Here is an 18,814-nt window from a genome sequence, read left to right on the forward strand (position 1 = left end):
GTTAAAAGGGGAGAAATGTAAACCCTTGTATAAATTTTTGCGATTTGTTTAGAAATTACCAGCATTAATTTACACTCTCTTTCTCTACACACACACATATATGATCTGATGACTCTTAAAACAGTGTTAGTGCCGTTAGCATCATGCAACCGAGTCGGCTGCAAACCCGGGGCAACGCGTTGCAGGAATCCTCTCTTGGAAAAATAACAATGCTTTCTGCTTAGCAAGGACTTCTCGTCGCTGTTGCTCCCCTCGTCTCCTGCCCTGGAAGGAAGCCGCAGAAACAGCCCCAGACGCCCCCCGACTCGCTCCATCCCTAGAAACAGCCGAGGGTGCAAACCAATCAAATGAGCGCAGCCAAGAAACCCCGGTCAGGGCCAAAGAAGGGGAGCAAGCGCGGCTAGGAGCGAGCCAGAGAGAAAAGCGAGCCTTAGGCGCCTCCCCTTCGTATTTCCTCTCACGCCCACTTCCAAGCGCGGAGGGGACTGCCTTCGGCTTTGCTCGTTTTCTGTGAAAACTTCCCCGGCGAGACCCAGTGCGGACTTTCCCTTTCTCTTTTTTTGTTCCCGGGGTGAGTTTATTTCTGCGTTTCGCGGCCCGGGGCTAGGCGAGGCTGGAGGGGGGGAGCGGGAGGGGGGTTGGGTGGTGGTGGTGGGGGGGGGCCAGGCTTTGCGCGCCCTCACCCACGAGGCGCCCTCTTGCATTGTGGGGTGTGTATTTCTGGCCGCCGCCGCCGCCGCCTGCTCGGTCTGTTGCCACGGGAAGGAGGAGGGGATTCAGCGTGGCTGGGAGCGAACGGGAAAACCCAGCGAGGGCAAGAGGAAGCAGGAGGGGGAGGAGGCGCGGCGGCGAGGAGGAGGAGGAGGAGGAGGGACGCAGCCTGCATGACCCGCCAGCAGCAACAAGGAGGAACCTCCGGGATCTCCGCGTCAGCAGCAACAGCCCCAGCTATGTGCATACATGGGAGGGAGCGCGTGTGGCTGCGTTGGAGGGACGGGCCTCGGCAGGGGGGCGTGCGACTGGCATCTGCGCGGGAGGCTCCGCTTACTTGGGAAGAACTTTGCCCGTCGAGTTTTGTCTGGGTGATTTTGCGTCCGCTTCCCCCACCCTCTTTTGCGATCTCTAGGCAAAGGTGCGGGACGGGAGGCGCGGATAGGTTTTGCCTTGACTGCTTCAAGCCTTTATTTCCCTGACTGAGGTGGGTGCACTTTAGGAACACTTGTCAGGGTCTCCGAAGCGCGATCCTGTGCCCGCTTAGCTGGGGCCGGGAAGGGAGACCCACGGAGCGCAGCTGGACTGTGGTTGGAGGAAACGTGCCATGCCACATGGGTGTAGCCAGAGGGGTGCATAGGGGGCAGCAGCTGACCCCCTAAATAAGGTAAATAAAAATCCTTAACTAACTGACCAGTCGTGTCACAGATAGCTGGGTTCTGCCCCCCCCCCAACAAAAGGCCTGCGCCCCCAAAGATAAATTCTGGTTACACCAATGCCATGACATGTGCTCTGTGTGAAGGGGATTGGTTGTGATGGTCGCAATGGGAAGCTGTGGCAGTTGCAGAAATTATGCCTTATCTGACTTCGCTCTGTTGTGGTATTTGAAGTTAGCACCATCTGCAACAGAATATGGTCCACTCTACTGTCTCTAAGATATGGCTGGCGCAGAATAAATATTGGAAGGCACTAATAGCAGGATATTAAAAGTCTGTGGAAGCGCCCTCCCCTTTCAACAATAGCAACATGAACTGGAAGGGAAGTATTTTCTTTTGCAGAATATTTTTCATATTCCGGAGTGCTATGGTTGAACACACAAATGGGGAACCGTGGCCGTCTGGAAATGGGTGGACTAAAGTACCCATCAGATGTCACCATTGGTCTTGCTGGCTAGCTATGATGGGAGTTGGAGTCCAGCTACATCTGGAGGGCCACAGATCGCCTGCTCTTGATCCAATACAGGGTTTCCCAAACTAGGGTCTCCAGCTGTTTTTGGACTACAACTCCCACCATCCCTAGCTAGCAGACTGGTGGTCAGGGATGATGGAAATTGTAGTCCCAAAACAACTGGAAAACCAAGTTTGGGAAACAGTGATCTAACAGAAAAGTCTAGGTGCCTCTCACTTCAGAACCTGACAATCTTGCAGTGTAGACACTGCAGTTTGGCACAGGTTTCAAAATTGTCATTGGGCAGAACTGCTCCATGTTTTAAGATAAAGGGGTCACCTGCATAAACATTTAGGTACTGTGTGACACAGTTTCTCACTTTCAGGGCTAGCCAACATGGTGCCCTCCAACTCCTATTGGCCAGTAGTCAGGAGTCATGTGAGTTAGTCTTGTGGTCTGACACAGTTCACCTTGATTCTGAATTTCTGTCCACCAAGGCCTTACAAACTTGGCATCTATCTTTGCTGGCCTAATCTGATCTCAGCTTCACAAATGTATCCTTTCCTGGTTCAGCTGTCTGGTGGGAGCATTAACTCAAATATAAGTGCCTCACAGGGTTGTGTGATTAGCCTGCTGTCTACTCCTAACATTTTCCTTACAATGCATCAAATGACATACTTGTTTATTACTTATTTTGATTTGTATCCCACTCATTTTTTGAACATTCAAGGTGAGTTACAATATTTTTAGTGTACTAGATATAACTGATGTTAACAGCAGAAGCTACCCAACGCTGGCACCTACCACTGGTGTTTCAGTGTTTCCGCAATTTCCGATCTTTTGCTCTTCCCCATGTTGTGCCATTGAAAAATCTAGCATGGAATCCTATGCCTTTAACTCAAGGCTATGCTAGATTTTATGCATGTAAAACAATCACCCCTCCCCACTGTTGTAGTTCACAGTTGTGGACTGGGGCTTTCTTGTTAAAGAGAATGGTGGGGCTTTAATCTGATCTAGCAAAACACTATTTATGTTCTTTTAACTAGTTTGCATGTTAAGGGTTTTTTTTAATGCCTTAATCGTTTAGAAATCTTCAGTACAAACACTTGCTTCGTTTAAAACAATACTGGCAGACTATGGGGATACCTGTTGAAAAGAAGTGGGGGCGGCCAGAAGCAATTAATAAAAACTTTAGGGGGGGTTGGGATACGAACCCAAATAGACGCCAATGATCAATCTGAAGGTGCCGCGAGACACCTGATCAGAGGGCATTGCAAGCCCAAGAAGGTGCTCAGCAACCCTCCTAGCCAGACCTTCCCTCAGCGTCGGGGCGCGCGGCTGTGAAAACGCTAGAAGCTTCTGAAACCTTTCTGCGTTGCGGAAGTGGACGGGCTAGGAAGGAATTCCCCCCTCCCCCCTCCTTCCTGTTATAAACTTTTCTTCTTCCTTTTTAGTTTCGGTTCTACCCTTTCTCGACGCGCCCGAGTGAGGAAGCAAGGAAACCCCCTCGGCGACCCCTCCCCCTCCCTCCGCCAAGCCCCTCCCCTTTCGCTCCTCGGCGAGGCAGACAGGGCGAAGGGGGCGGGGCCCGGGAGACCCGCTGACGTCACCCGGCCCGCTTCCTGCAATAGAAAGTGAGGGAAGGTAAAGCAACCCCCTTTTCCAATTATCTCCTCGCCCTCCCTTCACCCCTCCCCCCTCCCCACGGGGGGGGGGCGGAGGTGCAGCCGCCGGTCGCGCGCTCGCCTCCCTCCCCTCCTTGTAACGCGGGTGGCGGGGGGCGCGGAGAGACGGGGCGGGGGGCGGGGGGAGGAAGAAAGAAAAAAGGGGGAAGCAGCAGCAGAGAGACCTGCCCAGCCCCCCTCGCCTTCCGGCGCGTCCCCGCCCATTGACCCCTTCCTTCAACGCCCCACATCTCACCCCCCAACTACTCCAGCTTGTTCGTCCCTACAACCGCCTTCCTCCCCTTTATCTCTTAAACTCGGGTGCCCAGACCCTAATTTCGCCCGCAACACGGTGCCTGCCCCACATATGCCCCCCCATTCTTCACCTTCTCTCCCCCCTGACCCCTGTTATCAGGGACTTGCTTCTCACCTGGTGCCTAAGTGTGACCCCCCCCACAACAGTATCTTACTCCCTCTCACACACCCCTTTCACATCTCAGGGTTTCTCTGAGGGGGGAGGGGAAGAGGTTTATTGGGGGGCTGGGAAGGTGGGTTTGAGTAATTTGGGGTTGGGGGAAACGAAGGATGGAAGCGAGGGGGCGGCGACGGTGTGTGGTGGTTTTGCGTTGTCAGAGGGGAGGTGGGGGCAGCCCCCTCTTGGGGGGTCAGCGCTGTGGGGCTGGGCGAAGGGCACCCCACAGAGGAATTACAAGTTCCCTGAGGAAGGTTGGGAACGAGGGAGGGGGGAGGCTTTCTACCGAAGCGTAGCTGCGTAGAGTATTTGCGAAATGGCGGGATATTCGGAGTCTCTCTGAGGGGAGGAAAACACTAGTGGGTGCACTCGCACTTGACGCTGTGTGGAGTGAAAGGAAAAGTATTCTGGTGCGGAGAGACTTAATATCTGAAACGTTCCTCAGGGGGAGCGAGGTGCAGGGATTGTGATCTGTGTAGATGGCGGGAGCCGAGTTGACACGCGCGTCACACTACTGAACGTGTGTATGTGATGAGGGAAACGGAGGCACGCGGCGACTGTGAGGTTCGAAAGCGGAGGGAGAAGCTCGGGGGGGGGGGGTTGGTGAAAATGTGCGAGGAGAGCCGGTGGCGCTTGGCACGCAGGGGGTGGGGGAAAGGTGTCGGACTTGGCGTGGGGAGGGGGGAAGAATGAATGCCCTCCTCGACGGCTCCGCTTTTGGCGAGGGCCCCGGGGCTGCCGAGGAAAGAGAGGGCAGAGCTGGCCCCGCGGTGCAGCCACCTGACGCCGGATCAGAACCGGGTGTGGAGGGTGAACAATGGGCTGGAGATTTCGGGCACCTGCCGGGGATGAGCCGTCTCGCCGGCCCATCTTGACATGCTCAGGAGCTGGCTGGGGCCAGAGTTGCGTGGAGAGAGAGGGATCTCGGTGCTCCTCCTGCGCGTGTGGGGGCGGGGGCGCTGCCGTGTTTGTGTCTGTGCGGAATCAGGTTGTGGTGAAGACTGTGTGTGTGTGTCTGAGAGACCGGGGGGGGGGGGGAGAAGAGGATGCTGGGGAGGGGGGTTTAGCGCCGGGTCATGTTTGTGTTGGAGGTTGTCAAGTGGAGGAGGATCCCAGACGCCGCCGCCGCCGCGCAGGGGTCGCCGAGCTTCCCAGCTGCTGCTGTTGCTGCCGCCGCGGCCGCTGCTCCTTCGCGCCAGCGCCGCCGCCATCAGTAAGAGCAGCAGCAGCAGCTCCGGCTGCCTTCTGAGCAGGTTTGCTGGGGGATCCAGGAAGGGTGGTGGAAGGCGGGGTAGGGGGAGAGAAAGAGAAGCAGGGACCCGGGCGCGCACGCACGCTGTGCAAACATCCTCGCTATAAGACTGGAGAGCCGCCTCCTGAGCCCTTTCTGCTTGCAACGGCGGGCGCAGACGCAGCCCACCACGAAGTCTCCCTTAATAAGGAGCGCTGCGGGGCAGGGGAGAGTCGGGGGATGGGTGGCGCAAGCGATGGGCCCGGGAAGAAGCCTGCATGCCTGCCTTGGCGGCTCCGGCTGGCGAGGTTTGTGTTTGCTTGCGTGCACGCTCCTGTTTGCTCCTGTCCTTTTCCCGGCTGCGTGCGTTTGTATTCGCTGGCGCTTGCAAATCCTGCAAGGTAGGCTTTCGCGCCTGGGCTTTGCTGTGTTGTGGTGAGAAGGCATTCTTGATCCCTCCCCTCCCTTGGGTCGGTCCCGGTTTGCACTCGTTCTCCACCACCTCCTGGCATGTGTGCTGTGCTTTGTTCAGTGCAGCGTTGCAGAGGGGTTTTCCCAAGCTCCACCCTCTTTCTTTATTCATTCATGTTTTTCCCTTTGCAACAGTACTGCTCGCAGGGCTACCCGCCGTCATTGCGTCTCTCTCGTTCTCATTTCCATCTTTTCCGTAACACTGTCTTGTTAAACAAAGCAGGGTTTCCTTTCCCGTCCTTCCCTTTGACCTCCCCCAACTAATGAATACGGAAAAAGAGATCCCTGATCTCTTCGTATTTAAAAGGATTGTTTGTCTTGCGCCTGCTATGCTTTCCCAGAGTCTGAAAAGAGAAGGTGGGAGGAGGATCCTGCTGGTGGCCGACGGAAGTACTACTTTTAAAGTGTAAATATTATGTAATGTGCTTTTTGTATGTTGTATTCAAACACCCCTGAATTATTACTGTTAGGCAAACATATGCCAGTTCTTATTATTAATTGCTAGTGATCCAGTAGTTGGGCTTGATTAACCAGTGGTACTGAGTGTTAAGTAGGAAGCTGAAATTTGTAGGCATTGCTATTTGTTCTAGGTTGTTGACATCACATAGTACCCCTGTGGAACAGATCTACCCATACACAAGATGGGAGTCTCCATGGTTGGGGGCTTGTTCAGTCGACAGAGTAATGGGACAGAGAGAGAGAGAGAGAGTGTCCCATCAAGGGAGTTTGGGGAACTTAGTGCAGCCTAGCCCCAGGAAAATAACATTGAATAACTGGTCCACCTTTTAACTATTCTAATCAATTAAAACATTGAAAGGGTGAACAGTTGACATGCCCAGGGCTTTTTTCTTCACCCCTTCAACAAGAGGAGGAAAAAGGAATAATCTCTACTATACTGCTCAGAGTGGGATTTGTGCAGCCAGCTGCAAAACCACTCTCTCTTCCCTGCACTACTATGATTGGGGAGCTGCCCCTCCCAACATTTGTTTCAGGGAACAAGGGACACTGAGTTCCCCCTCAGTTTGTTCATTATGTAGATTTGGAGGCCAAAACCCAGTTTTCTAAACATTTTGTAAAGATTTTACTATTCTAAGCATTACAGATTAATAAAAATGGTTCGTCCAGCTAAAAAGAACAGCATCCAAGAGAAAGGAGTCGGATACATGTTATATTTGCAGTCCTTTCCATGAATAAATGTTGCATGATGTTAGTGACTGTGTGCCTTTTAGCTGCAGACATTGGCCATCCTGCTTGATTATTTTCAGGTTGACTGCTTATAGCCCTCATTCATTTAAAACAAAAACAAAAAAGGACACTCTGTCTTCCTCCGAGATCTTCCTCTTTCAACTTATTACCCATAAATAGAGCCCTCTTAACTTTTTGTAACATGCTGTCCAAAGACCAGTAGGGTGAGCCTAGCAATTCACAAAGCAGAGATCCTGTGACTTTTTTTTTTACACACAACATACGTTGCTGTTGTATTTTTACCTGTATTATAATTACAGGTGAGCAAAGTGCTGTTGCACTCATGTCCAGCTTGCAATGCTTTCCACAGGTATCATCAGCCACTGTGAGAGCAGGATGTGGACTAGAAGGGACCATCTGATCCAGCTGGCTCTTATGTTTCTGTGACAGGGTGTGTGGGTTAGAGTAGTATTCCTTCTTCAAAACAATGAGTATTTGTATTTAGCGAGAAATGAATGTGCGTCTAAGCAAATATTTGCTTAGCTCTGAGTTATAAAAGAGTGCCTTTTCAGGGTTTGCACCCACAGAGAGGTCTGCCTAGTGCTTACATGATGGTGTTTTTAGGTGCCAGATGACATTTTCCAGTCATGAATATTATTTTTCTGCTTTTTTACATTTGTTGTACTTATGTCATTCTCTGTTGCTAGTTTTATTCTGTGGTAGATTTTTGTTTCCTATTGTATTTTATGTTTTAAAATTTTGTGAACCACTCAGAACTTTGTCATTAGGTGGTATATAAATATTGAAAATTATTTCTTTTCAAAATGTATATAGTGAATTCATCCTACCTTGTTTCATTTGTCAGCTTGTTATCTCTAGGGTATTCTGTTCTTCAGATCTACCTTTCTCCATCACACCTTTTTCTTGCTTCTTGTTGCAGCTCTTAAAGGCACAGGGACCCTGCCAGAGAAAAAAGACTCAGGTTGTCACCTATCGCATGTGCACTTTAAAGGAAAAGCTGTAGCTCAATAGGGTATGCAATCTATGAATATCTGGATTTGGTTGTCAGCACTTCTTGTCTTGGGATAGTGTGTGAGACGCTGGAAAACAGTAGCCAGACAAAATGGTATGATTGAGTTGGATACCTCATTAGGTCTATATAGTAAATATTTGGACCACAACATTTTAGATGCTGTAAGAAATACTTTTCCTTCATGCCCTGTTGGAGCTTCCAAAAGCTGTCAAACATGCCTGGTGGAAGGAGTATTCTAGATTTGATGACCCTTTAGTCCAATTGAGTTACTACATTTTTAGCATGATTATAGTTGCATTTGTTAAGTTTCGAAGGCCAAGGCATAGCTCAATGACAGTGGAAATAGGCTAGCCTATCCAGATACTACATTATTTATGAATTGCAACAAGTAGAACTATTTCAGTTCTTACCAAAAGAGTTGACTCAGTTTGGGAATGGTCTAAATAATTGATTTTAGTAAGTCAGGATTAATGTATTTGCTAAGTTGCAAGTGTGGTTTTAAACCATGGTCCTGACTTGAGCGGGTGACTTAGTATTTATAAATAAAGCATGTTAAGTGGTAAAGCTAGAATAATGCCATAGTTCTATTTTTAGTCATTTTGTGGCTTTTCTAAATCTTTGTATGCTACTGGGGGGCGGGGTAGTTGATTGGGATATATATTTCTAAATGATTTTGCATACCACTAATATTCTTTCTGAACTTGTGAGTATGAAATAGTGACTTTTGTGTGTGTAAAAAGTTTAACTCAGTCTAATGTGATTAATAGCAGCCCATGGTAAATTCATTAAATCAATATGATAGTTCTAGATCTGCTGCTTATCACCTTGCCTAATCTTACCATCTTTCCCCCCAGTATGTGGATTGACTGACCCCATTGGCATGTTTATGGAGCTGCTTTCGGTCTATTCTCCACTTTTGGAAAACCGCCTATGACTGGATGAGAATGCCTCGAACAAAACAAATAAATCCTAGAAATCTGAGAGGTAAGAAAAGAGTTCTGCTTTGGTAAGATAAAAATACACAAATAATAATAATAAATCAAATCATCATAGACCTTAACAAATTAGATTGCTTTCCTTGTGTTGATGTGAATTGCCTGGTGAACGCTGGCTAAAGTGCAGCGTAGAAATGCTTGCATATACTGTATTGATCATTGTACTTAAAATAATTTAGAAGAAATGTTCATTGAATGATATCTAAGTCATATCCATAGTGTACCCATTGAAATCAGTGGGCTTAAATAACTTAAATTACATTTTAGCAGTGTCATCCAAATTCCATTTCTTTCAAACACAGAGACTCAAAACTTTCAACATGGGCTCTTTCCTAGGTCCAGCTTGAGTTTCATAGCATTTTACACACATGGATGATAGGTAGTTGAAATACCAATTCTCTCTCTTTCCCTTATCTGTTTGGTTCCTCTGTATTTCTATTGGCTGGTTCATAGTAAGTAGCCTGAAATTTGTGGAGACTGGTAGAAACTTTCCATGCATGTTAATGAGGTAGGTTCTGTTTAACTGCACTGCACTGATGATAATGGGATAGTTTATCACTTCTCTGGTCTTGGTGATAAGATGTAACTTCTTTTTTTAAAAAAGCGTAATTATTAAAGTGCCAAATTGTCACAGGTTTCTGCTAAAGTCCAAACAGGTATGTGGCCTGACATTTACTGAGTATAAGCTTTCTTAAGGTTTTTCTTGAAGCATCTGTGGCATTTGAAATAGATTTTGCTGTTTTCAGAAGCCATCCAGCTTTCAGTTAAACTGTGCTGAAGGAACAGTCAAAGATGATATGACACATGCCACCAAAGTCACCTGGATTTTCATAAGATTTCCTGGCCCTGCATTCAGCAGTGATTGGCTGCATGTGCAGTTCCCATTGCTGGATTTAGTAGCCACGCACGCAGTTGCAGATCTTCAGTACTGTCAGCTTTGACAGTGCACACAGCTCCTTGTTTGGATGGGTGGGAACTAAATTAGATCCTGCTTCTTCTTGGTCTGGCTGATTAGCCTTGAACATGTGTTAAGTGTTTAGGTACATCACACACACAGCTCTCCAGATTAGGGCCAGTGAGCTTAAATTAATTTTGGATAGTTGATTTAAGTAACTGCAATGAAAAATCGTGTTGAAGGATGGAAGAAAATCATCTACAAAGCTTGGTTTTGTACTGGTTGCATTCCCTGTACCTTCTCAGTCACTTTAATGGCTATTCCTGCCATGGCTATTCCTGCCATGCTGCTCTACAGCTGTCATTCATTAAATTGAGCAAATCTTGGTATAAACTTGAGCCCAGATTTGTTCACTGAGATTAGCACTCTGATTCTAAACATTTACACCTCTGAATCTCTATGCCTCTAATGCCACTGTAATGTTTATGCACTGTATAATCTCTTATTTTTGACATTGTGCTTAGATAAAGATGGGACATGCCATCTGCTCCGTGTAACCATAACTCAGATATTAGGATTTTTCACTGCACCGTATACTGTCAACACCTGGGCAACATTTTCAGCAAGGTGTCCATACTGAAATCTGTAACCATTTGGGACAGCAAGGCATGTGTTTTAAGTGAAGATGTGGTTCACTGAATTCTCACAGGATCCAGCAGCTTACATAAAACTCCCAAGGGTTTCCAACCCCAGTTTACAATCACTTTGCTTTTAAATGTAATTGGGCATTTACTAGAGTTTGAATCCAAGCATCTTCTAAAAGTGATGTAACTTCTGATTTGGCCTGGTATGTGATGATTGGAGCCTAACCAACAGTGGAGTAGTTTTAACCTGGTTTTATGTGGCAACTAATTATCTTACTTCACACTCCTTATTGTATTGTTAATATGCTGTAAGTTGCCTCAAGTCCCTAGGGTGGAACCATTCAGAAACATACTTATATATTGTGAGTTAGATATTATGGGCATATGGGATATTAATAGGGACTGAAGTGGTTCTTTGGCTTTTGAACCTACTTGTAGCCACATGGCATGAATATTGCACCATCTTTAAAAAAAAAAGGAAAGGAAAGGGTATTTGCGGTCAGTTTTTCCTAGCTTTTGGATTAAAAGCACTGTCAGCCAGACAACAGGGGTGTGGGGCACTGTCTGCTCTGTCAGTGGAACATTGCAAAACATACGTTGTGTTTGGAGCTGGAAAAATATTTCTGTTTCATAGGCAGCAAGTGTACCGTTTTTAGCTACAAGCCTTAAGCATACAGTCAAATGAATATTTCCAAATTACCAGTTTACCTGTCTATTGAGACTCTAGGATTTTTCAAATCCTAATTATATTGGCCACTCTGAGAACAGTGTATTGTGGAAGATCAACTGAGATAACTGGATCTGATAAGCAGATTTGCATGATTTTTTAGGATCTCTGTTAACAGCCTTTGCTTTCATTAATATTTATGTGTCACATTTAGGTTCCTCATACTGCATTTATGTCTTAAATGCTTCATGATTCCAGTTGATGAATTAAGACATTATTCCATAAACTCAGTGCAATGCAATCTGTATTTACTTAGAAGTAAGTCCCACTGTGTTGTTCTGGTGCTTACTCTGTAGTAAGTGTGATTAGGATTTTCGCCTTAGGCACTTAGCAGGTTGACACTTAATGCTACCTCAGTGGAGTTTTGCACTTGCGTTGCATTGCTTTTTAAAGTGGCAAACGTGTAAACTTGACACTTTAAAAAAGGTCTTAAGTTCATATTTTGCTGAGCTAAAGTTGTTAAGTGAACAAGGATGTAATGCTTTATAGTTTCCTAATTTTAACAAGGGATTTAAGTCTTTAGTCTTAAGGGTAAACTCAAATGCCATCAACAAAAAGTCTAAGAACTACAGAAGAGTTGTTACGATGCTTTAAGGATACATACTGTATATTACGTTAATAAACAAACTTGCCTGTTGCAACTACCTTTTGGGAAGGGAGTTCATCAGCTATGTTGTATGTGTGTGCAGTATATTAATCAGAGGAGACCAAGAAAACATGTAATTGAAGGTGTGTCAGATAAGCAAAATGGAATGTAAGTGGATTACATATAAACTTGGATTATTTAATCTTCAGTAGGACACTATTTTTTCTTAATTTTTTCTTTTAAATATTTTGTTTTTTTGCTTGCATTTGTTCTAATAATATAAAAAAAAAATAGGAAGGCTGCATGAAGTACTTCTAAAATAGTCACTGTACTTGAGAAAACTTGTTTACAAGTTTCCCTGATGCTAAAAATCCGTTCTGAATGCAAGTATTTTATAATATTTTTGGAATCTTTCTGCTTATTCTATAGGAATATCTTACACTCACCAATAAGGTCTTCATCAGAAGTCTGTCAGTTTAGATTCTAACTTTACATTTGCTAAATTTCAAACCCATTACATCCCAAAGGCTTGCTTCCATGCACACCAGCATTTATTGAAGCAATCTTGTTTGCCAGGTAAAATTTGGAGGTGCCCATTGTTTCTGGCTTTTGGTGCTTGTCTGCATAGCTGGAGGCAAATCACTATCCCTTAGCCTCCATTCCAATTTACAGAATTAAAACAATAATATTCTATCTCTTGCTAATGTTAAGGTTAAAGGTAAAGGGACCCCTGACCATTAGGTCCAGTCGTGACCGACTCTGGGGTTGCGGCACTCATCTCGCTTTATTGGCCGAGGGAGCCGGCGTACAACTTCCTGGTCATGTGGCCAGCATGACAAAGCCGCTTCTGGCGAACCAGAGCAGCGCACAGAAATGCCGTTTACCTTCCCGCCAGAGCGGTACCTATTTATCTACTTGCACTTTGACGTGCTTTCGAACTGCTAGGTTAAGAAAGGGTAAATTCTGCTACAATAGAAGGTTCTTGCACATTCTTCAAGATTCTATGCGGTATATAATCCTGATTATAGCCTAAGCCTTTTGTCTTAAAATCAGGAAAACATTATAGCATTTATAGTATGCAATCATTCAGACAAATTTATATAAATACCCAGTTTTCAAAATAATAAATTGCTTTTAGAGTGTTCTGTAAATATATACTTAAGTCTTAATAAGAAATTTTTGTATGATGATTCTTATTTGAAATAGAAGTGAAGATTTTCTGCTGTCATTTCCCCCATCAATTCATTTTCTGCTTCATTCGCAGTTTTACTTTTTTTTTTTTCCCTATGAAAATACTGGCCGAGCTGAAGGAAAGCAAATTTCTCAGATTTTCCATTTGTACGTTGTAGGATATTGTGCAAAATATTCTTGCTAAAGCCAAAACCCAGTATTTGTTAGCCTTCTTATTGATGATTTCAGATCTTGCAGTATTTTTTGTTTTGTTTTGCTGTTTCTTGGGTCTAAAGATAACTGCTGAGTTAATGAAATCTAACTGGCCTAAAAGGTTCTGACTGAAGTGCAGCACTTGTACCGGCTAATCCCCGAGACTGAACAAATGACTAAGTGTATTGGTCTGTAAGGTCAAATATAAAATGACAGAGTAGTGCAGTACCTTAAAGACTACCAAATTCATTATGGCACAAGCTTATGTGGACTAGAGTCCATGACATCAGATGCATAAAGTGTAGTCATAAGCTGGCAGTTATATATACATGTGGGTGTAAACGGAAACATGGAGTGAAATAGCAGTGGAATATGAAAAGTGCAGACTGATTAAACACATTAGAAATTGAGTGTACAGTGCACCGTCATCTTTTCTAACAGCCGTTGTATATAGGTAGTAGACTGCCTATTTTACTGCATGCTATTTGCATCTGACAGAATGCAAATATTTTATTAATTGATTGATGGATTGATTAAATTTGTCGGTTGCTTTTTTTGCCCAGGGCAACCCAAAGCGACTTAACAACCAACCAAATAAGAATTCCTGCTGCTTTGGTCATTCAGGAATCAGGAAGTTATCCTATCTTCAGTTAGTCCTCACTTTAGCATGTGATGTTACTATATCCGCATTAAAAAAACCAGTCATGTCCTTTTGTATGTACAGTGGTACCTCGGGTTACATACACTTCAGGTTACATACACTTCAGGTTACAGACTCCGCTAACCCAGAAATAGTGCTTCAGGTTAAGAACTTTGCTTCAGGATAAGAACAGAAATTGGGCTCCAGCGGCGGCAGCAGGAAGCCCCATTAGCTAAAGTGGTGCTTCAGGTTAAGAACAGTTTCAGGTTAAGTACGGACCTCCGGAACGAATTAAGTACTTAACCCGAGGTACCACTGTATGCATTTTGATTTGTATGTACTGATATGCATTTATTTATTTAATGGCAACTATTTGGGCTACTGAGAAAGAAGCTAAGATAAACTGTTAAAATGCTACCTTCTTTGGTGGTATCTTTGCTCAACACCTACTCTGACTCTGTCTTCCCCCGAAAGGAAAGCAATGCCCAAACTGCTGATAACAGAATAAACGAGGCAAGGAGGGAGCTGCAGCCAAAGATAGGAGAAGAGAGGTGGTAAGGGAACACCTAGCTGCTTTCAGTAAATTCAGACCTCCAGGGCCTGATGAGCTGCACCCAATGGTACTAAAGGACCTTTCAGAAGTAATCTCAGAGCCTCTGTCTATAATCTTTGAGAATTTTTAGAGAACAAGTGAGATCCCTACAGACTGGAGGCATCTTCAAAAAGGGGAAAAAAGAAGACCTAGGTAACTACCAACTGGTGAGCTTGACATCAATACCAGGAAAGGTCTTAGAACAGATAATTTACTAGTCAGTCTGCGAGCACTTAGAGAAGGATGCATGGGCATAGTCAGGGTGGTGGCGGCAGGTGCCCCCCTAAATCAAATAAATAAATAAGTCCTTTAGATTAGGTTTTTTATCCTATAGTATTCTGATAAAGCTTTAATAAAATCTTATTTTAAAAAAGAGAATTGGGCTCAAAGTAATGAAATGAATTTCAGTAGGCACAAATGTAAGGTTCTACACTTAGGAAGAACCTGCTGCACAAATATAAGATAGGGGACAACTGGCTTGCCACAAGTACATGTGAAAAGGATCTAGGGGTCTTAGTAGGCCACAAGCTTAACTTTAGTCAGCAGTGTGATGCTGCGGCGAAAAAGTGAATGCTGTTCTAGGCTGCATCAACAGAAGTATAGTGTCCCAGTAAAGGGAAGTCATAGTCCTGCTCTATTCTGCCTTGGTCAAACCACAGCTGGAATACTGTGCCCAGTTCTGGGCACCACAATTTAAGAAGGATATTGACAGGCTGGAATGTGTGCCGAAGAGGGTAACAAAGATTACCAAGGGTCTGGAAACCAAGCCTTACCAGGAATGGTTGAGGGAGTTGGGTATGTTTAACCTGGGAAAGAGGAAACAGAGATGAGATATGATTGCCATCTTCAAATATCTCAAGGCCTGTCACATGGGCAATGGAGCAAGCTTGTTTTCTCTTGCTCTGAAGGGTAGGAGCAAAACCAAGGGCTTCAAGTTACAAGAAAGGAGATTCTGACTAAACATCAGAAAGAACTTAAAATAATAAGAGCTGTTGGAGCAGACCCTCTCTGGTGGACTCTCCTCCATCTGAGGTTTGCGATTCCTGCATTGCAAGGGGTTGGACTAGATGACCCTCAGCGTCCCTTCCAGATCCTACAATTCTGTGTTTCCACCAGAACATTGTTAATATGCATTTATTGGTGAATATGCCCATTATTGGTGAATAATTCATTGCAGTCGTTCAGAATTTAATTTCACTGTAGCACAAACCTCTCCGGTATAGTTATTACAAGTTTAATACAGTACACCTACGGCCTGGGAGGCTGGATGCACAAAGGCCAATCTGTTCAGGATGCCTGCTGGTGGTGCTGGTGTTCTCCTCAGCTCCTTTTGGCAGAGAACAGGGTAGCAGTGTTGTCATTTTGCATGGGACTGTACTCCCATCTCTTGAGAAGCAGTGTGCTGCCTGCTTTGGGGTTGAGTGGAAGCATTTGCAGTGGCCCAGAAGCATCTGTGGCATTGTGATTAGTGTCCGGCAGGCTGGAAATGACACACAAGTCTCTACTGTGCATATTTTGTTTGGTAGAAGCACTGTCCATACTAAAAGCAGCAGGAGGGATTGCTGCGCCACTTGTAATCTGGGTAGTGCTATTCCCCGAACAAAATAAAAGGCTGCCCCTTTTTGTGGGCATGGTGCTGCCTAGACTAAAAATACTGATCCTGGACTGGCTGAACTCTTCACTGTGTACCAAAGGAAGGACTGTGGAGTGGGTTGCAAAAATCGTCCGAAGGATTAGGTGTGCCAGTGGGCTGTTATTTGATCAGTACAGTATACCAAACAGGGTTTTTGGGTCACGTTACTTGGCCAGTCTTGCCTCTAGAAATTAACGTTTATTTAGCATCGTTAACACTCAGCTAAAAGAGAACATGTATATTGCAAAAGCTGAAAAAATGTCACGACATGGGGAAATATATATATGTATACTGGCAGCCTATATAGACAAGGGCTTTTTAAAGTATTGTTGTTTAATATTAAAGCTAGGGAGGCTCTTTTTGGCAGTCTGATTCCAGTATAAACATATTTCAGTTTTGGAGTGAACATACTGTAGAACATCTTGATGCAACCCCATCTGTGCTTGCAATGGATCAGGTCTAGGCTCTATTGCAAAATCTGTGCTTCAGTCTGGAGGGAAATATTTAGTCCTGTTAGGATCAATATTTTTATTTCAGATATTGACATGTGTGTACTGTTTTCATAGAGCCTTTTCAGGCCAGATCTCAGGACCCAGAAGAATGTGTGTGAAGATGCAACGTAAGGGCTGGGAAGAACTGGGTGTCTCTTTCACCACTATGAATGAATAATAGCACCTCAATGGGAAGGATAGAGCTGAGATGCAGGGCTAAAACAGGAACAGGTTTTTTTTTAAAAAAAAATACAGGTTGTATAATTCATTTTTACCAAGAGCTCCAAGCACTTCATGGGCATCACTGGAGTGTTAAACACATTGCTGACGTGTATAACAGCGTTGTCATCCTGGAGTGCTGCAGCTGAGAGGCGTAGTGGCTTCCCTGAGATCAGTGGTGCATGTCTGAGCAGAGACGCAAGATGAGTATTTCTAGTCATCATTTATGCTCCTAGCCACTACCTCACATCCATTCTTATGCAAGTTGTCCTGGACTGGATACTTTAATGTTAACGCTTCACGTGATTTGAAGATCTTCATTCTTTTAAATTTCTATATCTCTTTTCCTCCAAAAGACAATGCCAATGCCAACTGGGACTGTGAAACATTTAAATGTGCCAGTGGTCCAGCTTTTAGGAGGGGCTGCTAGTCTCATAGGTACTGTGTTTTTCGCTGTATAAGACACACCTAGTTTTAGAGGTGGAGAACAAGAAAAAAGGTATTCTCTCCCCCTGCTCAGTGCCTCTCCAGCAAAGCGGGAGGAGAAACGGAAGGGGCTCCATTTCTCCTGCCACTTCGCTGAAGGGGCGCTGCGCAGCTCTCCCTCTGTGTGCAGTGCCCCTTCAGCGAAGTGGCAGGAGAAGTGGAGCCCCTTCCATTTCTCCTCCCACTTCACCGAAGGGGCGCTGCGCAGAGAGGGAAAGCTGCGCAGCGCCTCTCCAGCGAAGCGCCTCTCCTGGTTTCAGCGGCTATCCCTGAAGCCAGGAGAGCAAGAGGGATCGATCCCTCTTGCTCTCCTGGCTTCACTGAAAGCTGTGCAGTCTGTATTCGCTCCATAAGACGCACACACATTTCCTCTTACTTTTTAGGAAGGGAAAAGTGCGTCTTATAGAGCGAAAAATACGGTAGTTAGCGGGTAGAGAATATTTATTAGCAGAACTCCAATGCTAAATAACTTGTAAAATGAGTTTCAGATGGGTTTCTGTATTCGTCTTTTGCAGCAAAAACAACTTAGCATTTTGACATCCTAAATACTCATTTTAAAAAAAAATTGCATAAGCTTTTGTAAACTAGTGAGATGCTGTAGTCTATGCAATTTCATGCCACAATAAATATTCAAGGCTTTTAGGTTCTGTAACAAAATTTTATATAAATGAGAGGATCTTTTTTCCCCTACAGGTGTTGTGTCAAAGCAGTTGTGCCTGTGATGCTGTTGATCTCCCAAAATCTCTGCCTGTGTTTTGTATGATGTATAGAGTCAGTTTTGCAAAGCGTGGTGGTCACTGTAGGACTTGTGCCCCCAATAATAGATTGGTAGCTTGAAGTCATGCAGGCTAGCCCTATGACTCTTTGTGGATTTGTTGCATAAGCTGTATATCTCTCAAAGCTGCGTACAATTTGTCTCAAAGACCTTCTGTTTTCCACTGAAATTTTGTTATGAAACGAGGTATAATATTAAACAGTCAGTGGTTTTATTAATCAAGAACACTGGGGAAAGAGTTAAAAAGCATTTGCAAAATTTTAACAAGGTGGTTTCTTTTTGCAGTTCATGCCTCATGAGAATCGTAAAGGCTTTGTTGGTAGTGAAGCTGGAGAAATAATGAGTAACACTTTCCCTGAGAATTGGAAAAAGTACATTCGGAGAATAAATTTAAATTTCCCAAGTAACTTCCTGACCAATAATAGTTTATGGGGTTTTTTTTAATGAAAACTTGGAAAATCAAGAGTCCAAAAGCCTCATTGAGGCTCGAAGAAAGCACCTCAAGTTCCATTCTAACAGTCATTTTCTTGAAGAGAGTCAGTAAGTATGTATATTTTGAGATCACCCCGAATATTCAAGGAAAACTTTGTACTAGTAGAAACTCTCTGCGTTGGGTGGCTTGGAGAATTATAGCACAGTGGTACTGTTTTGAATTGGGAATATAGGATAGAAAAGCAGGGAGCAAAGGAAAGCCCTCATTCCAAAATGGGAAAGCCGAAATAATCAGTGTTTCAGTTCCAGTGTTAATGTGGTAGAGCAAAAGAAGTCTGTGCTATCTAAAACCCTACAAACACTTGCTTTTTGTTTTGTACCT

General features: G+C 44.7%; 1 protein-coding gene across 7 annotated transcripts in view; it reads left to right on the top strand.

Moving 5' to 3' along the window:
- The first annotated feature begins 462 nt into the window (after positions 1 to 462).
- The window catches only part of HIVEP1 (HIVEP zinc finger 1), an 88,924-nt gene continuing 70,572 nt past the window's right edge, over positions 463 to 18,814 (top strand). Inside the window, exons 1-3 of one of the 7 annotated variants that reach the window (XM_083623658.1) lie at positions 463 to 571; positions 7,842 to 7,934; positions 8,789 to 8,918. In XM_083623658.1, coding sequence (XP_083479784.1) covers positions 8,873 to 8,918 — 46 coding nt within the window. In that variant the 5' untranslated portion in view covers positions 463 to 571; positions 7,842 to 7,934; positions 8,789 to 8,872. Of the gene's footprint in view, positions 572 to 1,004; positions 1,379 to 1,879; positions 3,523 to 4,731; positions 5,268 to 5,326; positions 6,123 to 7,841; positions 7,935 to 8,788; positions 8,919 to 18,814 lie in introns of those variants that run through there. The other 6 variants (XM_083623656.1, XM_083623653.1, XM_083623659.1 and 3 more) reach the window with 6 other exon arrangements.

The sequence above is a fragment of the Podarcis filfolensis genome, assembly GCF_964270895.1.
Source record: "Podarcis filfolensis genome assembly, chromosome: 7".
Classification (NCBI taxonomy): domain Eukaryota; kingdom Metazoa; phylum Chordata; class Lepidosauria; order Squamata; family Lacertidae; genus Podarcis; species Podarcis filfolensis.